At 46.9% G+C, this 22663-nt stretch overlaps 1 protein-coding gene across 3 annotated transcripts in view; it reads right to left on the bottom strand.

Annotated features, from left to right (window-relative positions):
• ABL1 (ABL proto-oncogene 1, non-receptor tyrosine kinase) overlaps positions 1 to 22663 on the bottom strand; it is a 97016-nt gene that overhangs the window by 13211 nt on the left and 61142 nt on the right. For all 3 annotated transcript variants that reach the window (XM_080667445.1, XM_080667447.1, XM_080667446.1), the window contains exons 2-4: positions 14259 to 14432; positions 13196 to 13491; positions 6328 to 6600 (exon numbers count right to left, since the gene is read on the bottom strand). In XM_080667445.1, coding sequence (XP_080523571.1) covers positions 6328 to 6600; positions 13196 to 13491; positions 14259 to 14432 — 743 coding nt within the window. The remainder of the gene's footprint in view (positions 1 to 6327; positions 6601 to 13195; positions 13492 to 14258; positions 14433 to 22663) is intronic.

Genomic DNA, 22663 nt, shown 5'->3' with positions numbered 1-22663 from the left:
GAGTTTTTGTTTTTGTTTTTTTAATGTATTTTATTGATTTTTTACAGAGAGGAAAGGAGAGGTATAGAGAGTTAGAAACATTGATAAGAGAGAAACATCGATCAGCTGCCTCCTGCACACCTCCTACTGGGGATGTGCCCGCAACCAAGGTACATGCCCTTGACCGGAATCGAACCTGGGACCCTTCAGTCCGCGGCTCTATCCACTGAGCCAAACCGGTTAGGGCGCGTTTTTTTATTTTAAAGCGCCATGTAAAAATCCACGCACAGTGAAATAATTTCAGAAACATCACTTGCTCTTATAGCTCCTGGCTCTTCTCTAAAAGAACCGTGTTCTAGATCCTGAGACTTGGACATGAACAAAAGAATACAACTTTCAAAGGCACCCTCCTCTCCTTCTGTCCGCCTTTCTCTCCTCATTCATTCAAGCACATGCTTGCACCTGTGTGGACAGTGCAACTAAATCCCGGGTTGTTTTTTCCTCTGAGGATGGTCCGTGTGAACTTGTCGCCCTCTGCTGGAATCAGACCTCGTTCAGCTTATAATGTAAACAGCTAACAGCATCCTGCATGTCGCTGTTAAACTAGAACTGTCCCTGACGCTATCCTGCTACGTTTACATTCTTTCAATTCTATTTAAAACTTCCCGCCATGTTTCTAAAGAGAATTCTTCGTTTACATGGTAAAATAAAACTTGCTCAGATTAATTAGGGTGAAGGCAGCACTTTGAGAGTAAAAGTGTGAATTTCAGGCTTATCTGTCAGGGAGGGAGATGGGTCACCCGGCCTCTCCTCACGAGGACCGACTGGCCCGGCCCAGGTGCGGGTGAACTTTAGGCTGGCACGGCCGGGAGGTTAGGAGACGGCTGGCGAGTTCTGCCGACCAGGCTCTGCCACTGCGGAGCCCTGGGACGTGGCTCACAGAACAGATGACTCAGGGGCCCCACGAGCTGCCGCGCTCCCATCCACAAGCGGAAAGGGCAGCAGTGTCCCCTCGTGCAGAGTGGCCCGTGCAGTGCCCAGGCCACGGTCAGGACTCGGCCAGCGGAACTCAGGACTGTAAGGACAGCTGGTCTCTACTCCTGAGAAGTAGGCTGACCACACTGCTTGCACCTAAGACAGGCTGGCTCTCTAACACTGTTTTTGTCTTGCTCACGGATACGTTCTCCCGGACTCAGCATCTCCCAGGTATGTTCTAACCAGCTTCATCTGCGCTCACTGGCTCACCTCCAAGAGTACGTATCCTACGTCATAAAAAAGAACAGGGTTAACAATGGCTCCACGTCCTGCTGCTGCTGCACAGCCTTCAGGGCTCGCACTGCCCCCGAGTGGGGACCTGGGCCCGGACCAGGGCTCCTGTCTGAGATCAGTTTCCACATAGTTCAGGTTCGTTAGGGGAGCAGGTTACAACCACAGGGATGTACCATCCTTCACCCATCAGGTGGACCAGGGTCAACACGTTTAATACGCTGGAAGGCTGGGGCAGCGTTTCTTCACTCCGCGGAGGGAGGTGGGGCACAAACCAAGCCAAACATCCACAAGCAACCACCTCACAGCGGGAGCCCCAGAACTCTGACCCCACATGCTGCCGCTGTATCCAGGCCAGCTCCACAGGCAGAAGAGACGCCGCTGCAAGGCCCGGTGTGGCTCGGCAACAGGGGGCGCCGGCTGCGCGGCCCCTCCGGTGCACCGCCCCTTGGGAAGCCAGAGAGCCACTGCGAGGACTGTCCCAGGTTAGTCTGCCAGGGAGCCCTTCCTCCCCGCTCACTTCTGGAGCTCTCCAATAGAACCAATGTCCTGGGGGAAATGACAGATACAAAACCCAACACACTGAGCTGGTGAGGGGACAGTAAGCAGGCGCTGGCAGAGTGCAAAGGGGAGGGCTCCTTGGGAGCTCTTGGGAGCAGGGTCACAACCATAAATGCACGTGGCCCTTGACCCAGGAGTTCTACTCGAGCTGACCCCACAGGCCGCTCAGCCATATGTGCAAACAAGGAGCATCCCGGGGCACTGCTTGTAATAGTCAAGTACTGGAAAGAACACAAATGCCCACTGGGGCTGGTCCACCCTCAAATACAGCCACACAAAGTGACAACCAGACGTGTACTGACAAGGAACAACGTCAGGTTACGTGAAGTGGACACAGAAGGCACGGAGCAGTGTCTATGGCAGGGGTGGGCAAACTTTTTGACTCGAGGGCCACAATGGGTTCTTAAACTGGACCGGAGGGCCGGAACAAAAGCATGGATGGAGTGTTTGTGTGAACTAATATAAATTCAAAGTAAAGGAGCGGAGGGGAGAGCAAGAGAACCCTCCGCTCTTTTGTCTCCGCAGGCCGGATAGAACAGCCGAACAGGCCGGATCTGGCCCGCGGGCCGTAGTTTGCCCACGGCTGGTCTATGGCATGCCACCAAATGGTTAAAAATAATGCACTCGCGGACTATTTCTGGAAAGACACAAAGATCAAGGAGGAGGCTGTGCATATCTTACCGTTCGAAAAATAGGCAAAGAACTGGGTACAATTTTCAGGTAACATATAACAACATTATGTTCCACTATTTTATATATTTTATTGATTTTTTACAGAAAGGAAGGGAGTGGGATAGAGAGTTAGAAACATCGATGAGAGAGGAACATTGATCAGCTGCCTCCTGCACACCTCCCACTGGGGATGTGCCCGCAACCAAGGTACATGCCCTTGACCGGAATCGAACCCGGGACCCTTGAGTCTGCAGGCCGACGCTCTATCCACTGAGCCAAACTGGCTAGGGCTATTCCACTATTTTAATGGTAAATTAGTTACCTTATGATTCAAACATAACACCCCAACTAGACTAACAATAGTCTTTTCTAAATTCTGTAACTTACACAACTATTTCATAGGAAAAAACTGACTTACAAACTAAGTTGGAACACAACTCATGTGAAACTTGGGGCTTTTTGTAGCTGACAATTGGTTCTCTTAGGCACATCCTGCCATTAGCAAGGGTCAAGTCAAGCTATGCCCTCCTGAATATTGTCAAAATTCCAACGAGTAGTTCCCCATCAGTAGGCCTGGGCTGTATTTGCAGTTTCCCATCCATAGGGGTCAACCTAGTCCTCCTTTTTGTCTCCCTTATGCCCTGGAGGTGGAGGAGCCTGGTGGTTCAGTAAGGAGTCAAGGTTAAGTGTAGGGCCTTGCTCCCCCTGCTGGTTCTGCCCTTTGAGGGGCCAACAATACAAATCTGGCAGGACAGGGATGAGGGAGAGACTGACTTAGGGGCCCATGGGGTCTGGCACAAAGAGGCGCTGAGCGGGGGGCCATCTGGTTTGGAGGACCATCTGGCTCAGAGCTGCAAGGTTTCCCGGGGGTCTTGAAGGGAAAGCAGATCATGGCTACAGTCTGTGAGGGAAGTGACTGGGGAGGGGACGGTGGTTTTTAAGATGCATGACTGTGGTTTGTGTGTGTGTTTTATGGTATGTGGGGAATAAGAACCTGAGTGAATAAGAATAACTGGGCTTGGAAGCAGGATGTCAGGGTTGAAAGCCTGGCTCTGCCAGTCCAGACTGTATCGCTCCAGGCCAGTCACTTCACCTTCCTCTGCTTCAGTTTCTTCAATCTTTAAATGGTGGGAACAGTACTACCCTTTCCTTAGAGCTGTTGTAAGGTTTCACTGAGACGCTACATGCAAGGCCCTCGGAACTCTTCCAGGCACGTGGCAAGAGCTCAGTAAATGTCAGCCATTACTGTCACTTAGAGTCCACTCAAAGTCCTCAACTTCCACAGTGGGGATAAATGCTCCAAGTATTGACACTAACCTTATCAGATAAGTGGGAACGTAGAGAGGTCTTATGCAGTGTGAGGGAGGGGGGATCATTTTAATAGTCACTTAGTACCATGTTTTGGGTTAACATCCCTCAAGATGATGATGCATTTTCCTTTCCCTAAATGGCTACCACTTGGGGTGACTGCTCACAGAACTCCATGCACCTGGGTCCTGTACCTTGGGACCATAAGTTAATAAGGCTCCTGGGGGAAAATCATTAAAAGCATGTAATAAAGTTTAAAAATAAATCATTAGAGAAGTACATTCCAGATCATTCTGGTTCAGTGGCATAAGAAACTACCAGCACCCCGGGTTGCAGGAGACCCCACTCTGAAACCCCTTCTTCAGTTGCTCAGAAAACACCACCACAGCATCGGCTTCAAGTCGCACGAGCTCTACCTCTTTCTAAAGTTTTCACGCAAGTCTTGGCCGGATTGAGATCCAGTGTACTTTGTACGTTTAGTCTTCCTTGTTTCATTCTGCAAATCCTGGCAAATGGGTGGGTGACACCCAGGCTTTTAACAGGTCCAGGCCCAGTGTCCCGGGGCCGAGTCCTCCACTGAGCGCTAAACGGAGCTGCTGCAGCACAAGCACGCGCCCCTTTCTGTGCTCCCTGGTCTGGGGGCGGCAGGGCGAGGGCGGTTTAGGTCTTTCTCGGGCTCAGCAGCGCAGCCATCCCTGTGAGTCACACACCCTGTCACCACAGTCCTGTGCATCGGGCCCTTCAAGGGCCCCACTGCCGCCAGGACAGTCTCCCAGCTCCTCAGCTGGGTCCAAGCCCCTGGGCTGGTGCCCTCTCTGCCCGCCCCCTGTCTCTCCTGACCTCTGTCCCCCTGGCTGGTACCCTCTCTGCCCGCCCCCTGGCTGGTGCCCTCTCTGCCCGCCCCCTGGCTGGTGCCCTCTCTGCCCGCCCCCTGTCTCTCCTGACCTCTGTCCCCCTGGCCAGGGCTTGCTCCTCCACTGTGGCTCCGGCTCCCGATTCCCTTCATGCTCCCTCCCCACCAAGCACAGCTCACTGCGCAGCCCTCCATTCATTCCTGTGAAATGACATAGCGCCATGCTCAGACCTTACGTGGTCCTTATCACACTCACTACAATTATGGATATACTTGCTCAGTTCTCCGACTAACTAGAATGCCTACGCCTACTACTAACCAGACCATTCTAACTACCTAGACTAGCCTGAAGGGAAGACCTCTCATTTATTTCACAACCCCAGTTTTAAGTGCAGGGTCTGGCAAACAAAAGTAAGAAACTCATAAATGCTTATTAAATTTTAAAAACCCCATCTGGGAAATACTTAGGAGTCCACAAGGTGACCCCAAACCACAACACCCCCCCCCCCACACACACACACAAATGTCAGTCTTGCCCCCAGGACAGATCTCAGGGGTCACATTTAATATAGAGCCAGGAAGCTCTTTTGGTTGCTAGGACTACAGAATGTGATCTTTTCTCTAAAGCGTCCCTTTTTATTAGCCAGAAATCGTCACTCGCGCCTTCCCGTGCCTCTGAGTGAGGGATCAGGAGAGTGACGGAGTCCCTAAAAGGCGAGCGCTTTGGCTGCATGGTCTCGCTGCGTGCGCCTGACTGCCGTTTGAGAAGCATGCACATGGTTGGGTCCATCTTCTCGGCAGTGGATGTTTCGGTTCTTTCCCCGTAGCTACAAAAAGGGGCTGACTCTCTCAATTTCTGTGCACACGTCCCTCCACATAGTCAGAGTTCACTTAAAACAAGTGAAAATCATGCAGGTCAACACTAGGGGCCACTCTCACCATAGGTAAAGCGCGGATCACACAGGGAAGAAGGCTGCGAATTAAAACGCCCTTCCCTGGGCATCCTGAAGATTTCAAAGCACTTCAAAAGGAAACCAAACCGCCTGGAAAGGCCAAACACTGCATCAGCTGAGAGGATGGAAGTCACAGACAACAAGAAAGAGGGGCGGGGCCGGTGATCCGGTTAGTAAGGAGCCTTAATGTTTCCTTCATCCCAGAAGTCTGGACACACAATACAGAGAACTGGAACCTGCTAAGAAACAAACAGCACTTGCTTTCCAAAGCTGCCAACAAACACCCACAGAAATGTCCAACGCATCTTGGTTAAATCTCCTTTCAAAACTGTAGGTTTTTATTTCCTTCCTTCCTTCCCTTAACTCTCAATCGGAAGTGATTCAAATGCCACACGAACAGAATGGAAACCCACGGCTTTAAAAGACGCTTGCCATAGAATGAAAAAAACTTCTCCGAATGACTCATCTTTTTACACCAAAAACCACAGCACTTCTCAGCCCTCACCATATGTGGAAACACACTGAGATTGTGAGAATGACTCAATGTACAAAGAAGCAGATGACAAGAGGCTAAGGAGCCAACTCCTCGGCACCCCGGGGCCCCTCGGCCCGGTGTGCAGCAGCAGCCCCCTGGAAAGGGGCCTCCGCACACCCGCAGACGACGGACCGTCTCTCCCTGAGCACGGGCAGCAGGCGGGCTCTGCGCGGCCTCCCAGCCCGCAGGGCCAGGCCTACCTTCAAGGTCTTGACGGCCACCGTCAGGCTGTATTTCTTCCACACGCCTTCGTACACCTCCCCGTACTGGCCTCCTCCCAGCTTGTGCTTCATGGTGATGTCCGTGCGCTCCATCTCCCACTTGTCGTAGTTGGGGGACACACCGTAGACAGTGGGCTTGTTGCGCTTGGGGGCTGGGTAGTGGAGAGTGGTGATGAGCCCGTCGGCCACAGTGGAGTGATGATGGACCAGCTCGGCCAAAGTGCTGAAGCGGCTCTCTGAGGAGACGTAGAGCTGGGGAGAAGAGCCCACAGGGTGAATACCAACGCAGCTCCCATAAACCAGCTTTGCTGAGCCGTACTGCGTGCACGGCAAAGCCTCAGATAAAGGGCTCTCCGCTTAGGACCAAGAGCTGCCCAGGCTATCACTCACTCACTTGCTAAAGCAGAAAGATGTGATAAAATGCGCCCGGGCCTCTGCATCTGCCTCCCAAGTGAAACCCTCCACCTACCTAACCCTTACTAGTACATGCCTGGTTCCCTCTCGCCATCCTGAGCCCGTGTAAACGTCCAAAAACTCTTCCCTGACCAGCCGATCTAAAGCCATCACCCAGCACTATCATCTCCCGTCTCACTCCTCTGCACCACACTCACCACTAACTGATAATTCCGTCTTATCCGCTTGTTGATTGTCTGTCCCCTACGAGAATGTCAGCTACATGAGCAAAGCCCTGAAATATCCATTTTTATCCTGTATCCCCAATGTTGAGAACAAGAATGAGCATATAACAGGTACTTGATAATAGTTGTTGATTACAGTAGTGAAGGGTAGAACTTTAAAAGTATTGCTTGATTAGAAAATATTTAAAAACTAGAGGTCTGGTGCACGAATTCATGCACAGGTGGGGTCCGGCTAGCCTGCCCCGATGGGGGCCGATCGATGGGGACTGACTGGGCAGGCCGGCTCGGGGAGGGGACGCATGAGGTTGGCCAGCTGGCCCAGCCCTCTAGTTGAACTCCCGAACTCCCAGTCGAGGGGACAATTTGCATATTAGCCTTTTATTATATAGGATAAGTATGCTTATTAAAACCTATCATTATTACCTATAATTATATTATTATCTAGAACTAAACAGTGCTCAGAGATGAAAATTACTAAACAAAGCATAAATGTCATTCTCATTCCTACTTCCTGGATTTGGGCCGAGTAAGAAGCATCAGAGGCCCAGCCCTGCAAGGCCCAGCAGGGGGTCCCCGGTGGGGTGCTGGTCAGTGCCCCTCCGGAAGAGCCAGGCCTTGGAGGGCTGCGTGGGCTCTTCCACCACAGGAAGGGAGTCAGGAGAAGGCTTTCAGGCAGCAGTGCCTGCGAGTCTCTCTGAGATGTGCAGCAGTGAGCAGCTGTGCAGGGAGTTCTCATCTAGACACAACAGAGATGGGGGAGGCAAAGGAAGGAGAAGAGGGCAGCCATGTGGATGGTGACAGCTATCTTTTTTCTTCTCTCTGCTTCAGTGATGTGGTGAGGAAATCAATTCCACATTAAAACCCGCACAGAACATGTGGACTCCAGGCATATAACTGAGTCTCCTGGCTCCCTGAGGCCAGCCCACGATCCTGAAGAAGGCAGGAAGAATACTCAAAATCAAGACTAGGTGTTCGTAAGACCTGCTCAAATTGCAAAGGTGTGGGAAGGAGGAATGAAGATTTGGGACAGTGATGATGCCTGGGGCAGGAGAGAGAAAGAGGAACAGCATCAGTCAGCTGCAGCTGTAACATCTTATTACTTAAACAAAGAAAAGGGAAGAAAACGCCTGAACACACACACATACAAGGGGCAGGGCCAAGGCCTTGGCTGTTGGTTGTGGTAGGCTCCATTACGTTCTGTGCTGTAATACCAGACAGTTAAAATATTTTAAAGGACGGAAATAACAAATATCCTAGTGCAAGCTGATCCCTTCTATAACCCTCAACAGAATATTAAATAAGATTCATTAACAAGGAGATTTTCTTTTTTTGCTGCTTAGGGAGATAACATAAACCAACTGTTAAAACTCAGGCAAGCCAATGGCAAACCTTCGCTTACAGGTTTATAATTTACCATCTTTTTGTAGCAACCCTACGAAGATAAAATTCTGAGCAATTCAGGAATTATCCAGAAAGACTCCACAGGCCTGGGGAGCTTGTCCCTCTGAGATGGTGCCTCCGAATGGCAGGACCTTGGAGGGTAAGGAGGAGGCCCACCAGAAGGCCCCGTTTTATGCCTGAGAGCGCCTCCAAGTGACCTTCTCTAGGGACATGCCGTGCGACACGCTCAGGCGCCTGAACAGATGTCGTGTTGCAGGGGTAGGGGAGCGCCGTCAGCCTGCCGAGCCTGCCCTCAGTGTGCACAGCATCATCAGTGTTAGTCCCAACACAAGTGCAGTTCAGAGACCCAGTGGGATGTGGGAGCAGCTCTTAAAGGCCCACCCCTCTCTGGAAAAGTCTGCCAGGCGTGCCAATACCTGACTTCGGGTTGTGATGCTCCAAGGCCTCCTCTCTGGGCTCAGCTGAGCGTACAGAGCCTTCCCCACCAGCAATGGCGAGAAGAGAGAAAGCCGTTCCGAGAAGGCTCTCCCTGGACTCAGAGCATCCCCCACCTTGGAAATCACTGGCACAGCACAGGCAGGTCACCTGGCAGCCAGGCTCAGTATCCGTTTCTCCGCCTCAGCTCGAAAGGAGTGCTCCCCAACCCGGAGATCACGCTCCTTCAATTGCCAGAATGCCAATGGCTCCCCAAGCCCTGGTTTATGTAGAATTTGTTCTCCGTCTCATTTGATTCCCTCACAGGCTCCTCGGTTAGACATTTCAGAGTTACGGGAGCTTTCAATGAATGGACAAACTTCACCCTTTTCAATAATTAAATTTACAGACCCTGTGACTCATCTTTCAACATAAAATTTATATACCGACACGTATTAAGTATTAAAATTACTCTTCCTTAAATGCACCGCACAGCCATCTTCTAACAGTCAAGAAGTCCGCTGGCTTCCCTGATTAGTTCTAGTTTTTTAGCAGCTTTTGCTAGTGAACTGGGTAATCTCCATCAGGAATTCATGGCATGTGCAGAGAAGAAAGTGAAATTAGCATTATGAATGGCATGTCATTATGCTATGCAGCCGGTTACATAAACACTCTGGGGTGCTCGGCCAGGGCGGGGCCTCTTCCTGATCACGCAGGAACCCGAAAGACAGGGCTTGTCAAAGAAACTCAACAGGAACGGCTTTCCTCCTGACAGCACCTCACAGGCTTATCAGAGCTTAACCCTGTGTACCCTTGAGCTGCCTGACCCTGGAGTCCCACCGTAGGTGTACTGCTACAGGCTCTGGGCCAGGAGCGCCCTTCCCCTGAGAGCCTCTCACATACCAGCAGCAAGGCGGTACTTAATAATTGAGCAATGCTCCCAGGCTCCTCCAAAAGGGAGGGTCAGCCAGGTTTAGCAGGCTTTTCACCAGGATGTCTGCACCTGCCGAGCCTCTGTCAGGGGGCATAAATCTTAAAAGTCTAGAGGTTACACACTGGTCCATCCTGCCACCTCTGCTAAAGCCTAGGCCCAAATTCCACTCCTGTCAACTGAACCTGCCACTCGAGCAGACAGAAAGTAAGTGTCAGGGGGCATCTCTTCAAAGAAAAGACTCCATCAAGGGCTATAAGGAATTGTGGGACCTGACAGGGGCACCTCTCAGAAGTAACGTGAAGACACAACCAGAAGAACTAAGAAGGATTTGGAGGGGGTGGTGAATAAGAATCAGTCTTTAATTCCACACTGTTGGCAGAGCATCTCAAATTTTGAGGAAGCATGGAAGAATGATATCCAAGTCCCAGGAGAGCTGAAGATTTTTAAGCTGTTCAGACTAAGGCAACAGCAGTGACTCAGTCTGGTGTGGCCCTTTCAAGAGTCCAGCTCTAAACACACCCCCTCCCCCAAGTCCCGCGTTCTGGGTCCTGAGCTGGTGGCCCTGGGCTGACTGGCTGCGACTGCTGCTGAGAGCTCAGAGCACGGAGGCAAATCAGAGCCAAGAGGGTGGAGACAGAAGAAATCCTCTGGGGCCTTACAGAAGAATCTTGGAAATTCCGTTGCTTTCTGAAGATCAAGAATTAAACGTATTCAGCCCCAGCCTGTCCCTCCTACCAACCTTCCATTTTCCTCTTGGAAATCCAGCAAGGACTGAGCAGAGCTCTGCAGAGCAGCGCTGTCAGTGCCTAGCCACAGTGTCTCGAGTCACCGCGCTGCCTCTCTGTTCTGATGCTGTTCCACGCATTCCAGGAGCAGGACCCCACCCAACGCGGCCTCCCGAGAGAAGAGCCTCTGCAGACGGTCTGCCAGATGACCCTGAGGGCCAAGACGCCTCCAGGTGCAAACAGCTAAAGGGAGGTCTTTGTCAGGGAGGGAGAAGGGTGCGAGGCCTAGGCCTTTGATGAGCGGCTCAGTGGTGGGTAGTGCCTGATCAAATGAGTTTCCTGTGCTGCACCTGGAGCGAAAGGAACCCCTGGCGCACACCAGCTTTTAGACGGAGGGTCGTCTTCATCGGCTGGCTCTCAGAGTCTGCAAGTCAAGCATCCTACACGTCGGCCGTGCTCTCTCCCTGTGAGTTGTCAAACTAGATCATGCCTGCCTGCATCTGCCTGCAAGGGTGCTGATTAACCATCCAGGGAGAAGAGACCACTACCCTGTTCAATGCAAACCTCAACTGATGACCATGTAGCATGGCTTGCCTTGGATAAGTAGCACGGATGGGGAGCAACGTGTCAGCTGCAAGAAATCACCTCCTGTTCTGACTCATTAAAAAGGTGCACTCTGCTGTTCTGACTCATTAAAAAGGCACCCTGTGGTCTGAAGGCAAGGTTTCCAAGGGCCTACATCTGCAGAATGGAAGGACCTAGCTCCACATCTGGGCTAAGTCCCAAAAAACAAGCTGATGAGACTGATCTCTAGTCACACATCAACAGCGACTATGCTGTCTGCCACACACACCACAGTGTTGGCACAAAGATGTCTGCCGTGATGAAAAGCATCAGAAACTGGCAGCAGGACTTTGGTCCAAAGACTTTAACACATGCAGAAAGAACAGGCAAGAACATTCAATATACATATATATGTATACACTACATACATCTGTATGGATGGTACAAAGGAATGTGTGAGAATAATCATAAAAATGCTAAAAAGATTAAGAAGAGGGGACTAGCCCTACCAGACATTAAAACATTATAAAGCACTACAAATTAAATGTCTGGTAGTGGCACATGTACAGCAAGACCACTGGAAGGAGAGAGAGATCAACAGACCTAAATATGTATGTAAATTTGGTGTATGTCAAATATGTAGGAAAAGATGAACTTAGTAGAAGGCATAGGAATCATTCAACATGTGACACATGCCTATTAAATGTAACAAGACACCAGCTTTACCAATCAGAGAGATGTTTTTACAAGTCTGCTAGTGTGCTGCTGAGAAGGGTGAGGAAAAGCATGCTCTCTTATACCCTGCTGGTAAGAAAGCACATTTGTACAATCTCCCAGAAGGCGAGTGGGTGATATCCACACAAATGTATATGCACAGACCCTTCCACCAGTTCTAGCGACAACGTGCATATGCTCCGCTGTACACACAGTAGTACGTGCAGTGTTTTTCCAAAGTGCACTAGGTAAGCCTGAAAACAACCAAACCGTCCACCAGCAGGGACTACTTAAATAAATGATGGTCCCTCAGCTAGGCATCATCAGTAAGGACGAGGCAGCTCTAAATGTGCCGCCATAAACAATCTCCAAAACGTATTATCAGGTGAGGTGAGAAAAGCAAGATGCAGAACACTGTGCAATAGGCATCGTTTATGTTTCAAATGTGAACATATATACATCAGGTAACTCTGGAAGACACTGGTTACAGTGTTTGCCTCTGGGGAGGGTACTAAGTTAGGAGACAAAATTTCTTTTCATTGTAATTCATTTTTTTCAAACCATGTGCATGTATTACATATAATTAAGGAATACATACACCATCTGGACCCACCCCCACAATTCATCTACCTACACCCTCAACAGCTGAGCGGACAATGGGGTTGCAGCCTAGTTCCATCGATGAATCTTGGGCAAGAAATGTCATCCCTCTGACCATCCATTCATAATGCAAAAATGCAGATTACAGCAGTATCTGTCCTGCAGACTGACTAAGAGATGAAATGCCCCAGCACACAGTAGGAATTCGCTAAGTGTTCATTCCTCTCTCCCCTTGGCGGACTCTTAGGAACCCTTTGTGTGAAGATGACAACACCATCTAGTATATCAACCTCTTTACAAAACTAGTCTGGGTTTGGAAATCCACGGGTATAATGTGATCCCATTTTTGTATAAGAACTGTGTCTAGACACACACACGATTTTATCCATAGAAAGAAGGCTATGGACCAGGCTGATTTGGGGGAGGTGCTATTAAGGTGGCTTTTGATTTTTAAAATATCCATCTTTATCTAAACTTTCCTCACTGAGGATAAATTACCATCATAAGAGATTTGTTACAAAAAAGAGTTTTAATGTAAGAGGTATGTACAAATCCCAACAAGATATCTTTCATAAGATATTCCACTTATCTTATGAAACTGCTAACAGCAAAAGTCCAGCAGGACAATGAGAGAACCACACCAGCCCTTACAATAACATGTGATTGGTCCTCAATAGAGGGTCTTTCAGTAAGGCTAATAAATTGATACCTGCTGTTTACTTGAAAGCTTCTTCAAACCCCATCTTGGTTGAGTTTTGTTGCAATAACTATCAACCCAGCCACCAGGACCTCTGGGTTCTCCTGGCCCAAGAGTAACCCCTCACCGGCCCATCAGCTGCCCTGGCCGGGGTCCCTACCTTGCCATCAGAAGCTGTGTTGATCCTGTAGTGGTACACCCTGCCTTCATATCTCAGCGAGATGGACCTCTGCCCAGGGCTGCTCTCGCTCTCGCGCACCAGGAAGCTGCCGTTGATCCCGCTGCTCAGCAGGTATTCAGCAGCGTTGCGGGACACCGGCCCATGGTACCAGGAATGTTTCTCCAGACTGTTGACGGGTGTGATGTAGTTGCTTGGGACCCACCCTTGGCCATTTTTGGTTTGGGCTTCACACCATTCCCCGTTGTGATTGTAGCCTAAGACCCGGAGCTTTTCACCTTAGAAGAAAAGAAGCAAATCAGACACATCAGCTTCAGAGGCTAATTCGCTCATTCTCACTTAGTCTTGTATGATTACTGAAAATCTCCAAATTCCTAAATACCTACTTCATTTCAACAAGTCCACATGAATGTATGCATTTTAAGTGTGTAAGAGTACATTTTATATGAAGCTTCCTGTTTGTACTGAAAACCGAGATAAACATACAGCCTCAGTGTTTAGAGATATATTATGTTTTGTTTACTCAAGTGCCCTAATACAAGAAGCTTTTTAGGAAAAAAATACCTTTTCTTTCTTTTTTTTTTTTTTAAGTGTTTTGCCCAGTTGTTGTGACTCAGCAGTTGAGCACTGACCAGGAACCAAGAGGTCACTGGTTCAATTCCAGGTCAGGGCACATAAAAAGTTTTCAGGCTCAATCCCCAGTGTGGGATGTGCAGGAGGCAGCTGATCAATGATTCTCTCTCATCACTGATGTTTCTCTCTCTCTATCCCTCTCTCTCCCTCTTCCTCTCTGAAATCAATACAAACTTTTTTTAAGTGTTTTTCTGTCTGGTCCGGTATCTTTTTCAGTACAGAAGAAGGAAAGCTCTTTTGTGAACGACTACTACACTGGAACTCCTCTCAAGAGAGTGACTCTTTTTTGGGTATCTCTGCATTCCAGACTTTAAATCTGCTCTTTTAATCAGCAAAGGGTTGAACAATCAAGCCACAGTTTCACCCAATTTCTGGCTCTTGCAACTACCACCTCGGCCCACAGCCCTTTTACCTTTAGTGATACTTAGAGTGTTGTCCCCACTGGCCACAAAATCATACAGTGCAACAAAAAGGTTGGGGTCATTTTCACTGGGACCAGCGAGAAGGTTTTCCTTGGAGTTCCAACGAGCTGCTTCGCTCAGACCTTGGGGCTCGAAGTCAGATGCTACTGGCCTTTGGAGGGCTTCTGGAAGAGAAATAGGGAATAGAAGAAATTAAAAAAAATAATTAGGGAAAAATTAATTTTATTCTCATGAGCAAAAAAAATCTGTTATTTCCAAAATTATACATTCCAAAATTATACATTTGTAATTTATTGTTTCTTAACGCCTGTGCACTTTACACGTTAAAAGAAAGGTCGTGTAAAGAATGGACTCTTCCTTTCCCAAAGCTTGTGAAAAACACTAAGTATTTGCATTCCAAGGTGGTGTTCCTAAGTAGTTTCAGCCATTTAAATGCACTAATTCAAAATGAATTGGAAAGAATCCATCCTCGTATGTCTGCCACTGCTTATGTTCTAGTATGGAGGGCAAGTTTCTTGCTTTAAAACATTCTTAAGTTTATAAACATATGCACATTATTTCAAAATCAAATATTACAGAAGGGCTTATGATGAAAAACGAATATTTTCCATCCACTCTCCTTCACACCTGGAGGCACCAGCTCTTTTTTTGACCATCATTTCCATCTCTCTAACCGTAAGCTGTATCACTGTAACCTGCGTCCCTCCCCCATCTCTCCTGCGCTAGCCACTACTGGTTACCTTTGCATTTTCAGTAACAGACTTGCACCTTCATTTCTTTTCCTACCAGCTAGAGACAGTGTCCCTCAACTACCTACTTCATAAGCCATGTTAACAGCCTCGCCTTCCTTCCAGCTTTCCTCACTCTGCTCACTCTGCAAACGGGCCTTCTTCCCTCTTCCTTTCACCCTGGGAAAGTTAGTGTCTTCTATTCTGTAATAACAAAATCTTTCATGCTTTGTCTATAGGTAGATTCTAAAGGTTGAAAACCAATAAACATCTCTTAATAGTTTACTGTTAGTCACTACAGGGTCAAATAATTCATTATTTTCTCCTGAAGTTCCTTCCTGCCTTTCTTTTTCTTGAAGTACACTCAACCGCTCTAGAATTTCTGTGATGATGACAAACATGCACAAGGGTTCTTTGAAACCAGCAAATCTACTCCAAGTGGATCTTAACAGTTGTAAGAATATTATTAAATGAAATATGAACACTCATTTAAGAAAACTACAGTAAGAAATCAAACTTAAAAAGGGGGGGGATTCTAATTTGAAAGAAAGATCTACCACATACTTAAGCCATACCCACATGGTAACAAAACAAAACTGTTTTAATTGTCTCTCTTTATGGATTTAGAGGACATCCAATTATCTTTTCTTGGGCAATAACACCCATCTCGAGAATAGGCCTGCCCTAGCTGGTTTGGCTCAGTGGATAGAGCGTCAGCCTGCAGACTGAATTCAGGGTCCTGGGTTCAATTCCGCTCAAGGTCACATATCTCTGTTGCAGGCTCAATCCCTGGCCCTAGTTAGGGCATGGGTGGGAGGCAACCAATCGATGTGTCTCTCTCACATTGATGTTTCTCTTTCTCTGTCTCTCCCCCTCCCTTCCACTCTTCCTAAAAATCAATGGAAGAATATCCCCAAGTGAGGATTAAGAACAACAAAAACAAGAATAGGCCTGATTCTTCAGCATTCACTTAAAAACAAAACGAAAAACCCACTGGAGGCACCCAGGACATCTAAAGCAGGGGTCCTCAAACTACAGCCCGTGGGCCACATGCGGCCCGCCAAGGACATTTATCCGGCCCGCCGGGTGCCGCTGCCTGTCCTGCTTAGCAGCTGACTCGTCCCGGGCCCCCAGTGCGCATAGGAATTTGTTCATAGTTTTTTTTTTAAACTATAGTCCGGCCCTCCAACGGTCTGAGGGACAGTGAACTGGCCCCCTGTTTAAAAAGTTTGAGGACCCCTGATCTAAAGGGACTAAGCTAAACTTCCAGAAACATGACTGGAGAACTTTCAAAAATGGACATTCTTTAATAACTCTCTGGAATAACCCAACAGAACATAAACAAAGGTCTTTCAATTCTAGCTTTTGTATACAGACTGAAGTAAACCTTCAGGAATCGTTTTTCTGAAAGAATGCATCCCAAATTATGTCATTACTATGCTTGGTAATTTCATCTTATGAATCACAGGGACACAGATAATTTAAAGGAAGAGGGTCTGAATGTGGAAAGTGATGTGTTAGGTATAGGTATGGCCCGCTGAGTATTTAAACTGGCTCTAAAAGTGTGTTTAGTGCCATCGTGATGAGGGATTGATCAATTAACAACAAAAAGCTCATTAAAGCAGGGAATTATTACTTTTTATTAAAATATGTGACCTCCTCTCCCTACTGGAATATGCACTGGTTTGCCTGTCTTGGCTATAGGGCCAAGGACTAGCCTTTCGGTGTGGATATGCACTCCGGGCTGGGAGTTGTCTTCTTCTGTAAGTCCTACCTGTAATGCACTGTCTCACCTCCAGCTCACTTTCCTGCAGGTGGAGGGAGAACTCAGAGCCATTTGCTATGTAACCCAGTACATCCCTTCCAATGACCCGCAGTGCCTTACCTCACCTCTAGTCCAGCAGCAATTTTTAAAAAGTGACATGCCTTTACTGAGTCTGTCTAAAGCATTCATTTTCATAGAAAGAATGACCTTTCCACATTTGGAATTCACTGGTTTCATATTAACCAATATTAAAACAACAAGTATATCTAAAGAACAACAACAACACAGTTCAGAGAGAGACACAACTGGCTGTGGTGTGGCTGCAACTCCAGGGCAGGAGCAGTGCTCGCAGCAGACACCGGGGCGGGGCAGTCCTGTGTCTGTGCCATGGTGAGGGTAGCTGAGCACAAGGGTCAATTCAGCAAGTCAGTTAAGGGGAAGCAAGTCAAAAGAACGTCTGCCATCATTATATTAAGTAAATTAGACAAAGGATGATTCTTAACATAAAAGAACTTTTGCATATCAAAAGAACAAGACAAATCCCCCCCACTATGGAAAAACAGACCACAACCATGAATAAGCAACCAATGAACACGGACAGTGGGGGGAAGGCATGTGCTGGGGGTGGGAGTGGCTGGGGAGAGGTCAATGGGGGAAAAGGAGACTTATGTAATACTTCAAACAATAAAGAATTTAAATTAAAAAAAACCATGAATAAGCAATTCACAGGAAACTTAAATTACCATTAAAATGGAAAGCAGGTTAACCCTCTAGTATTCAAAGAGATGCAAATTCTCCGTTAAGTTGGCTGGTACATTTTCTTGAGGCTAATAGTGAGAGACTTCAATGAAATGGGCACTCTCATACTATGCTTGTACTTGGTGTAGAAACTGCTGTAACATTTTAGAAGGCCAACTGGAAATATGAACCGAGTCTTTTAAAAATTCTGTAACATTGTCCTACCTCTAGGAATTTATACTACAAGAGCCACACAATGATCTATACTGAGTGATTTTTAAACAGCAAAACATAACAGTACAAAATATTTATCAACACAAGAGAAGTTAGTTTGTGGTCCCATCCATAAAATAGAATCCTATATAATAGAAGCCTACTACAGTAGGTCCCCGGTTACGTCGGAGATCCGTCCCACAATCGGAGATCCGTTCCTACATTAGAGATCCGTTCCTAAGGCGCGACATAACGCGGATTTTCGCCGTGAGTCGGAACCCACCTACATAAGCACCTACGTCACTCACATGGAGCACATACACAACAGTAATGAAGTGAAACTAAAAAAATTTTAAAAGAAAGATAACAATTCCTGACCTTTACTTGTCATAAATAAATAATAAAAAACATAAAGCACATATGTACATACATCGAAATGACGGAACTTTTTTTTTAATAAATAAATGGGAGATGGCGACATAACCACATAACAATGAAACGACGTAAACCGAAGACTGCCTGTATGCTAAGTGTCTGGTCGGTCATTCAACCAATCAAAGCATAATATGCTAATGATATAGTAAGGCTGCTAAACCACTCGCTATGACATACACTGACCACCAGGGAGCAGACAGTCGACAGGTCGACCAGTGGCTATGACGTGCACTGATTACCAGGGGGCAGATGCTCTGACCAGTAGGTTAGCTTGCTGCTGGGGTCTGGTGCGAGATGGGCTGGACAGGCCCTAGAGCCCTCCCGCAGCCCCTCCGCCCTGCCGGCCCAGCCCCCAATAGGCCCTTACGGGGATGGGCTGGCCAGATCCCACCCGTGCACGAATTCGTGCACTGGGCCTCTAGTAAACTCATAAAGCCGTTCAAAATATTTTTGAAGAAAATTGAGAAAAGTCCAGAAGGAACTACACTAAAATGTGAACAGTAGTTAACTCAGGGTGGTATGTTAACAGTACCATTAAAAGTAGTTAAAAAGTGGTTAATTCAGGGTAAGTGAGATTACAGACATTTAGAATTTTCTTTAATTTTTCCTGTATTTTGGATGTGGATTGTTTTTATCATCAAAAAACAATTACAAAAATAAGAAAAAATTTATAAATGGAAGTCAGCTGATGCTTATATAATTGATAATCTAACATTAAAAAGTACACTGAGGGAGGAGGGCATCTTCTCAAGTTGTCCTTAAAAAGTATTTGCTCGTTTCCCTGTCGTGTCCCAACCCCATGGCCATGAGCACACAACCTTGGCAGGCCAGGCCCATACAGGAAATTAAACCAAAGTCATGAATACAGTAATGCTTTTCTTTTCAAATGCCATTTGACCTCTTCTATCAAGCATTCTGCAGCATCTGGATTCGATCAAAGAAAGTTACATAATCAGGGGAAGTGGCCTGGAAAACACCTGGGATAGGCAGAAGGCAGACACCCAGGGATGACCATGGATTTAAAGTACGGGTTAGAGAGGGACTGTCCCTAACACGCAGACAGATGCTGGGAATTTCATGTGAAGGGATGAGGCCTTTGTCAGGAAGGAAAGGGCCTCCCACTGTTTTTTTGATTCAACAGGATGTGAGGAAATCCAAGGCAGTCTCTCCATTTTCCTCTCCAGTTCTTGCTCCATTCCACAAATTAATGGCCAAAGCCCAAAGGGAAGTATTGCTCATGCATGCCTCTGGATCGAGACACTGAAGCGTAGCCACAGTCCAACCCCAAAACCTTCCAGTCAATTCCCAATCCAGGCTGATGTCAAAATTGACTCACAATGTATAAATGCCAAGTTCCTTGCTTCATTTCATAGTGAACTATGCTCGTCAACCTTAAAAATGATTACAGCTTACAAGGCCAAAGTTGCAGAATGTACTTAAATCTTCCTTGCTTAATACATGAACTTTCTGTCAGTTTCACTGTCAGGAAGTTAAACCCCTTAAAAAGCCTGTCGGCTTCATTAAAAAAAGATGCCCAAAACAGCACCCCTCCTCCGTCCTTCAATGGCTCTTTCGGCTATTGTTAAATCTCGGGAAATAAAAGTTTAGCATCTGCTATTATTCTTGGTTTTTGGGGTGTGTGTGTGTGTGTGTGTGTGTGTGTGTGTGTGAACATTTTCTACAGCATCCTTTCTGGGTCATGTTTATTTTAAATATATTTAATATTTGTATCATCAAAAGTGTCGCACATCGCATTTAGAAGTCACTGTTATTTCACCATAGTGTTAATGAAAAGGTTTCCATCATCAACAAAATTCAGGGAAAGTAATTCATCAGCCATTTTAAGCACCAAGAATTAGGACATCTACAAACCTCTAGAAAGCTAGGGTTCCAACTAAGAGAATATCAAACGTTAGGAAACGCCACAAAACTCACTGGGCCTGTGCATGATTAACTTAGTCTTCTAAGAAAATGGGTTGGGTATTTAAAGTACAATTTAGATAGTTTGATACAAAAGAATCCTTTCTTAAAAGCTGTGAGTCACTGATCAAAAATGTTTACAAGATTCCCTGATACGGCCTATCTGGTCTAGACTTCCAGGGGCTGTGCTGCTGGACCCGCCACTGGCAAACACAAGAGGAGGAAAATGCGCATGAACTCCAGCGCCTGGCGAGGCTACTTCACAGCTCGGGTGGGAGGGGAGACTTCACCTCCAGGAAAAACCTCCCTGGCAAGCTTTCCACCTTCCTGTTGACGCTGTGCCCAAGGCCATGGTCCCCTCTGCAATTCCCTAAGCAGTCTTTACTGCCCACAGGGGGCACGTCGGCACGTCAGAGTTGGGGAGGGGCAAGGGGGCGGGTGTGTCAGATGTGATAAACATTCCCTTTACTTTTACTCACATTCAGTTATTCGCCCATGTTGCTTTATTCCTATTTCCTTTGTGGGCCCTCCACTATTATCCTCCAGTTCAAGGAATCTCTGTAATTTAAAAATCTATAAAACAGATCCTTCAAAAAAGAGGGAAGGCTTCGTGTTTTATTTCCTGCTCTGTTCCAACTGATGAGATCATGCTCAGACTATTCTCAAGTCAGTTTGTAACAGTCTCATACAACTTTTTATAATATGAGTTTAGAGGAAAAGTATTGTTTCCCACAATTTGGGCTTGATGAAAGTAATTTTATCTACAGTCTACATGGCCCTTTATTTTGTCATTGACACCCTCAGTCAGAACAGTTAAAATTATTTTAAAAACCAATTTATTAGCTAAATACAGCCTTGGCATTAACTTCACAATCTGAACAAGAATGTCCCAGCACCCGCAAACACCGTGTCAGCAGCTGGGGAGCAGGGGTATGGCACAGTGGTAATGATGCAAGGAATCAGCGCATGGCCCTGCTCCAGGGGCGGGGGGGGGGGGGGGGGGGGGGGAGGGGGAGGGGTGGAAACACGGTTAATAAATATGCTCAGGCCTCAAAGCAAAAGTCCAACAAGAGGACAGTGCTGCCCTGTGGGTGAATGTGTACGAACACAGACACTGCGGGCCAGGAGCTGCGAGGGGCTAGGGAGGCGATGACCCTGAACGAGACTGTGCCCAGCAAGGGAAGCAGGATTCACAGGGATCCAAGGCCAGCCTGACCCAAGGCCACTACGGGGGTCTTTGTCTGTGCTGCGCCGTGGGCCTGTGGTGATGCCAAGGGACTCCTCCTCAGAACAAAGTTCGCAAATGCACAGAGTAAGTATGAAGAACTGCAAAGGGAAACAACTATACTGAAATAGTCCCCAAAACTTTTTTTAAATGTGTGATAGTGCTTTTTATTAATGCATTTGGTATATGCTTCTTTATTAACACATTAAATAACAAGATCCAGTGGTAACTACTTTCAGTTCAAAGTAGTGATGAATGTAAGTAATAATCAAAACTTTTACATGATATGAAAATATCTGATTTCTTCTGGTGACAAAGTCACAAGTACTGCTAATATTACTGTAGTTTGTCTTGTAAGTTCTTAAAAATGAAATACTAATTTTCAATTAGAGGTTAGTAAAATAAAGTTTTAGTATTTCCCCATCCAATAAAAAGAACCCCTGAATTCTATCCCAGAACCCAAGGGCCTTCCCGCTGACAGCTCCAGCACTTCAGATTTGGTTCCGCACACCCCGTTATCTGCCGGGGAGCGGGGGCCACGAAAGAAGGCTGCTACAAATCAGTGAGAAGTCCAAATTATACTACTTTCTTTTCTAAATAATGCAGTTTTATCACCTTACAGGCAAAAAGTCAAACCGTTTTCTAGAGAAATCTCCTTTAAAAGGCAAAAAGTTTTTAAAAAATAGTCATTTAAATTAGCCTAAGGCTTAAATATTTCCTCTAGAACCTTTTTACATTGTAATGTTCCTAGCCAGTCCATTTTAGAAAATGAAATTCTCTGTCCTAACCTGTTCACAGTCTACATATTAACCTTTCTGAAGATAAACAGTCCCTATAATCCCCTCCCTCCACCAAAATGAAAAAAAAAAAAAGGACTTTTGTATCACCTTTTAAGAACCTGTTGCAAAGTTTACAGTTACGGGGAATGGAGTACAAAGATGAATGCAAAATGAGAACCACCATCTTCAAAACACTGAACACCTGTCATATGTGCCCGCTTCCCTCCCTCTCATCCCATCAAGTTCACACCCACATCTTGGCCACTGTTCCTCCTAATCTCTTTGGTCAGTCCTGTCCTCCCCTCACCCCACCACACCCGTGTCTGGTTCCCCCTCTGACCCTGCCCATATCAGAAGGGTCCTTCTAAACTGCCAATCTGACCAAATCACTCTCCTGTCAAAATCCCATCTAGCTGTCTGGGTGACGGCCCTGCCTGTCGATCATCAGTCACCATTCACTGGAAGTGCACCTGTGGCAACCTAAGAAGAGGTGCCTTGCAAGGTGGTGGGCAGTTTGCAGATAAAGTGGGAGGCGCTGCTCCTGGCATGTTACAGGTCCTCACAACGTGGTTGCGGTTGTTCCTGGTGCCAC

The sequence above is a fragment of the Plecotus auritus genome (assembly GCF_963455305.1).
Source record: "Plecotus auritus genome assembly, chromosome: 5".
NCBI lineage: Eukaryota > Metazoa > Chordata > Mammalia > Chiroptera > Vespertilionidae > Plecotus > Plecotus auritus.
This window is presented reverse-complemented; position numbering and strand designations above follow the sequence as displayed.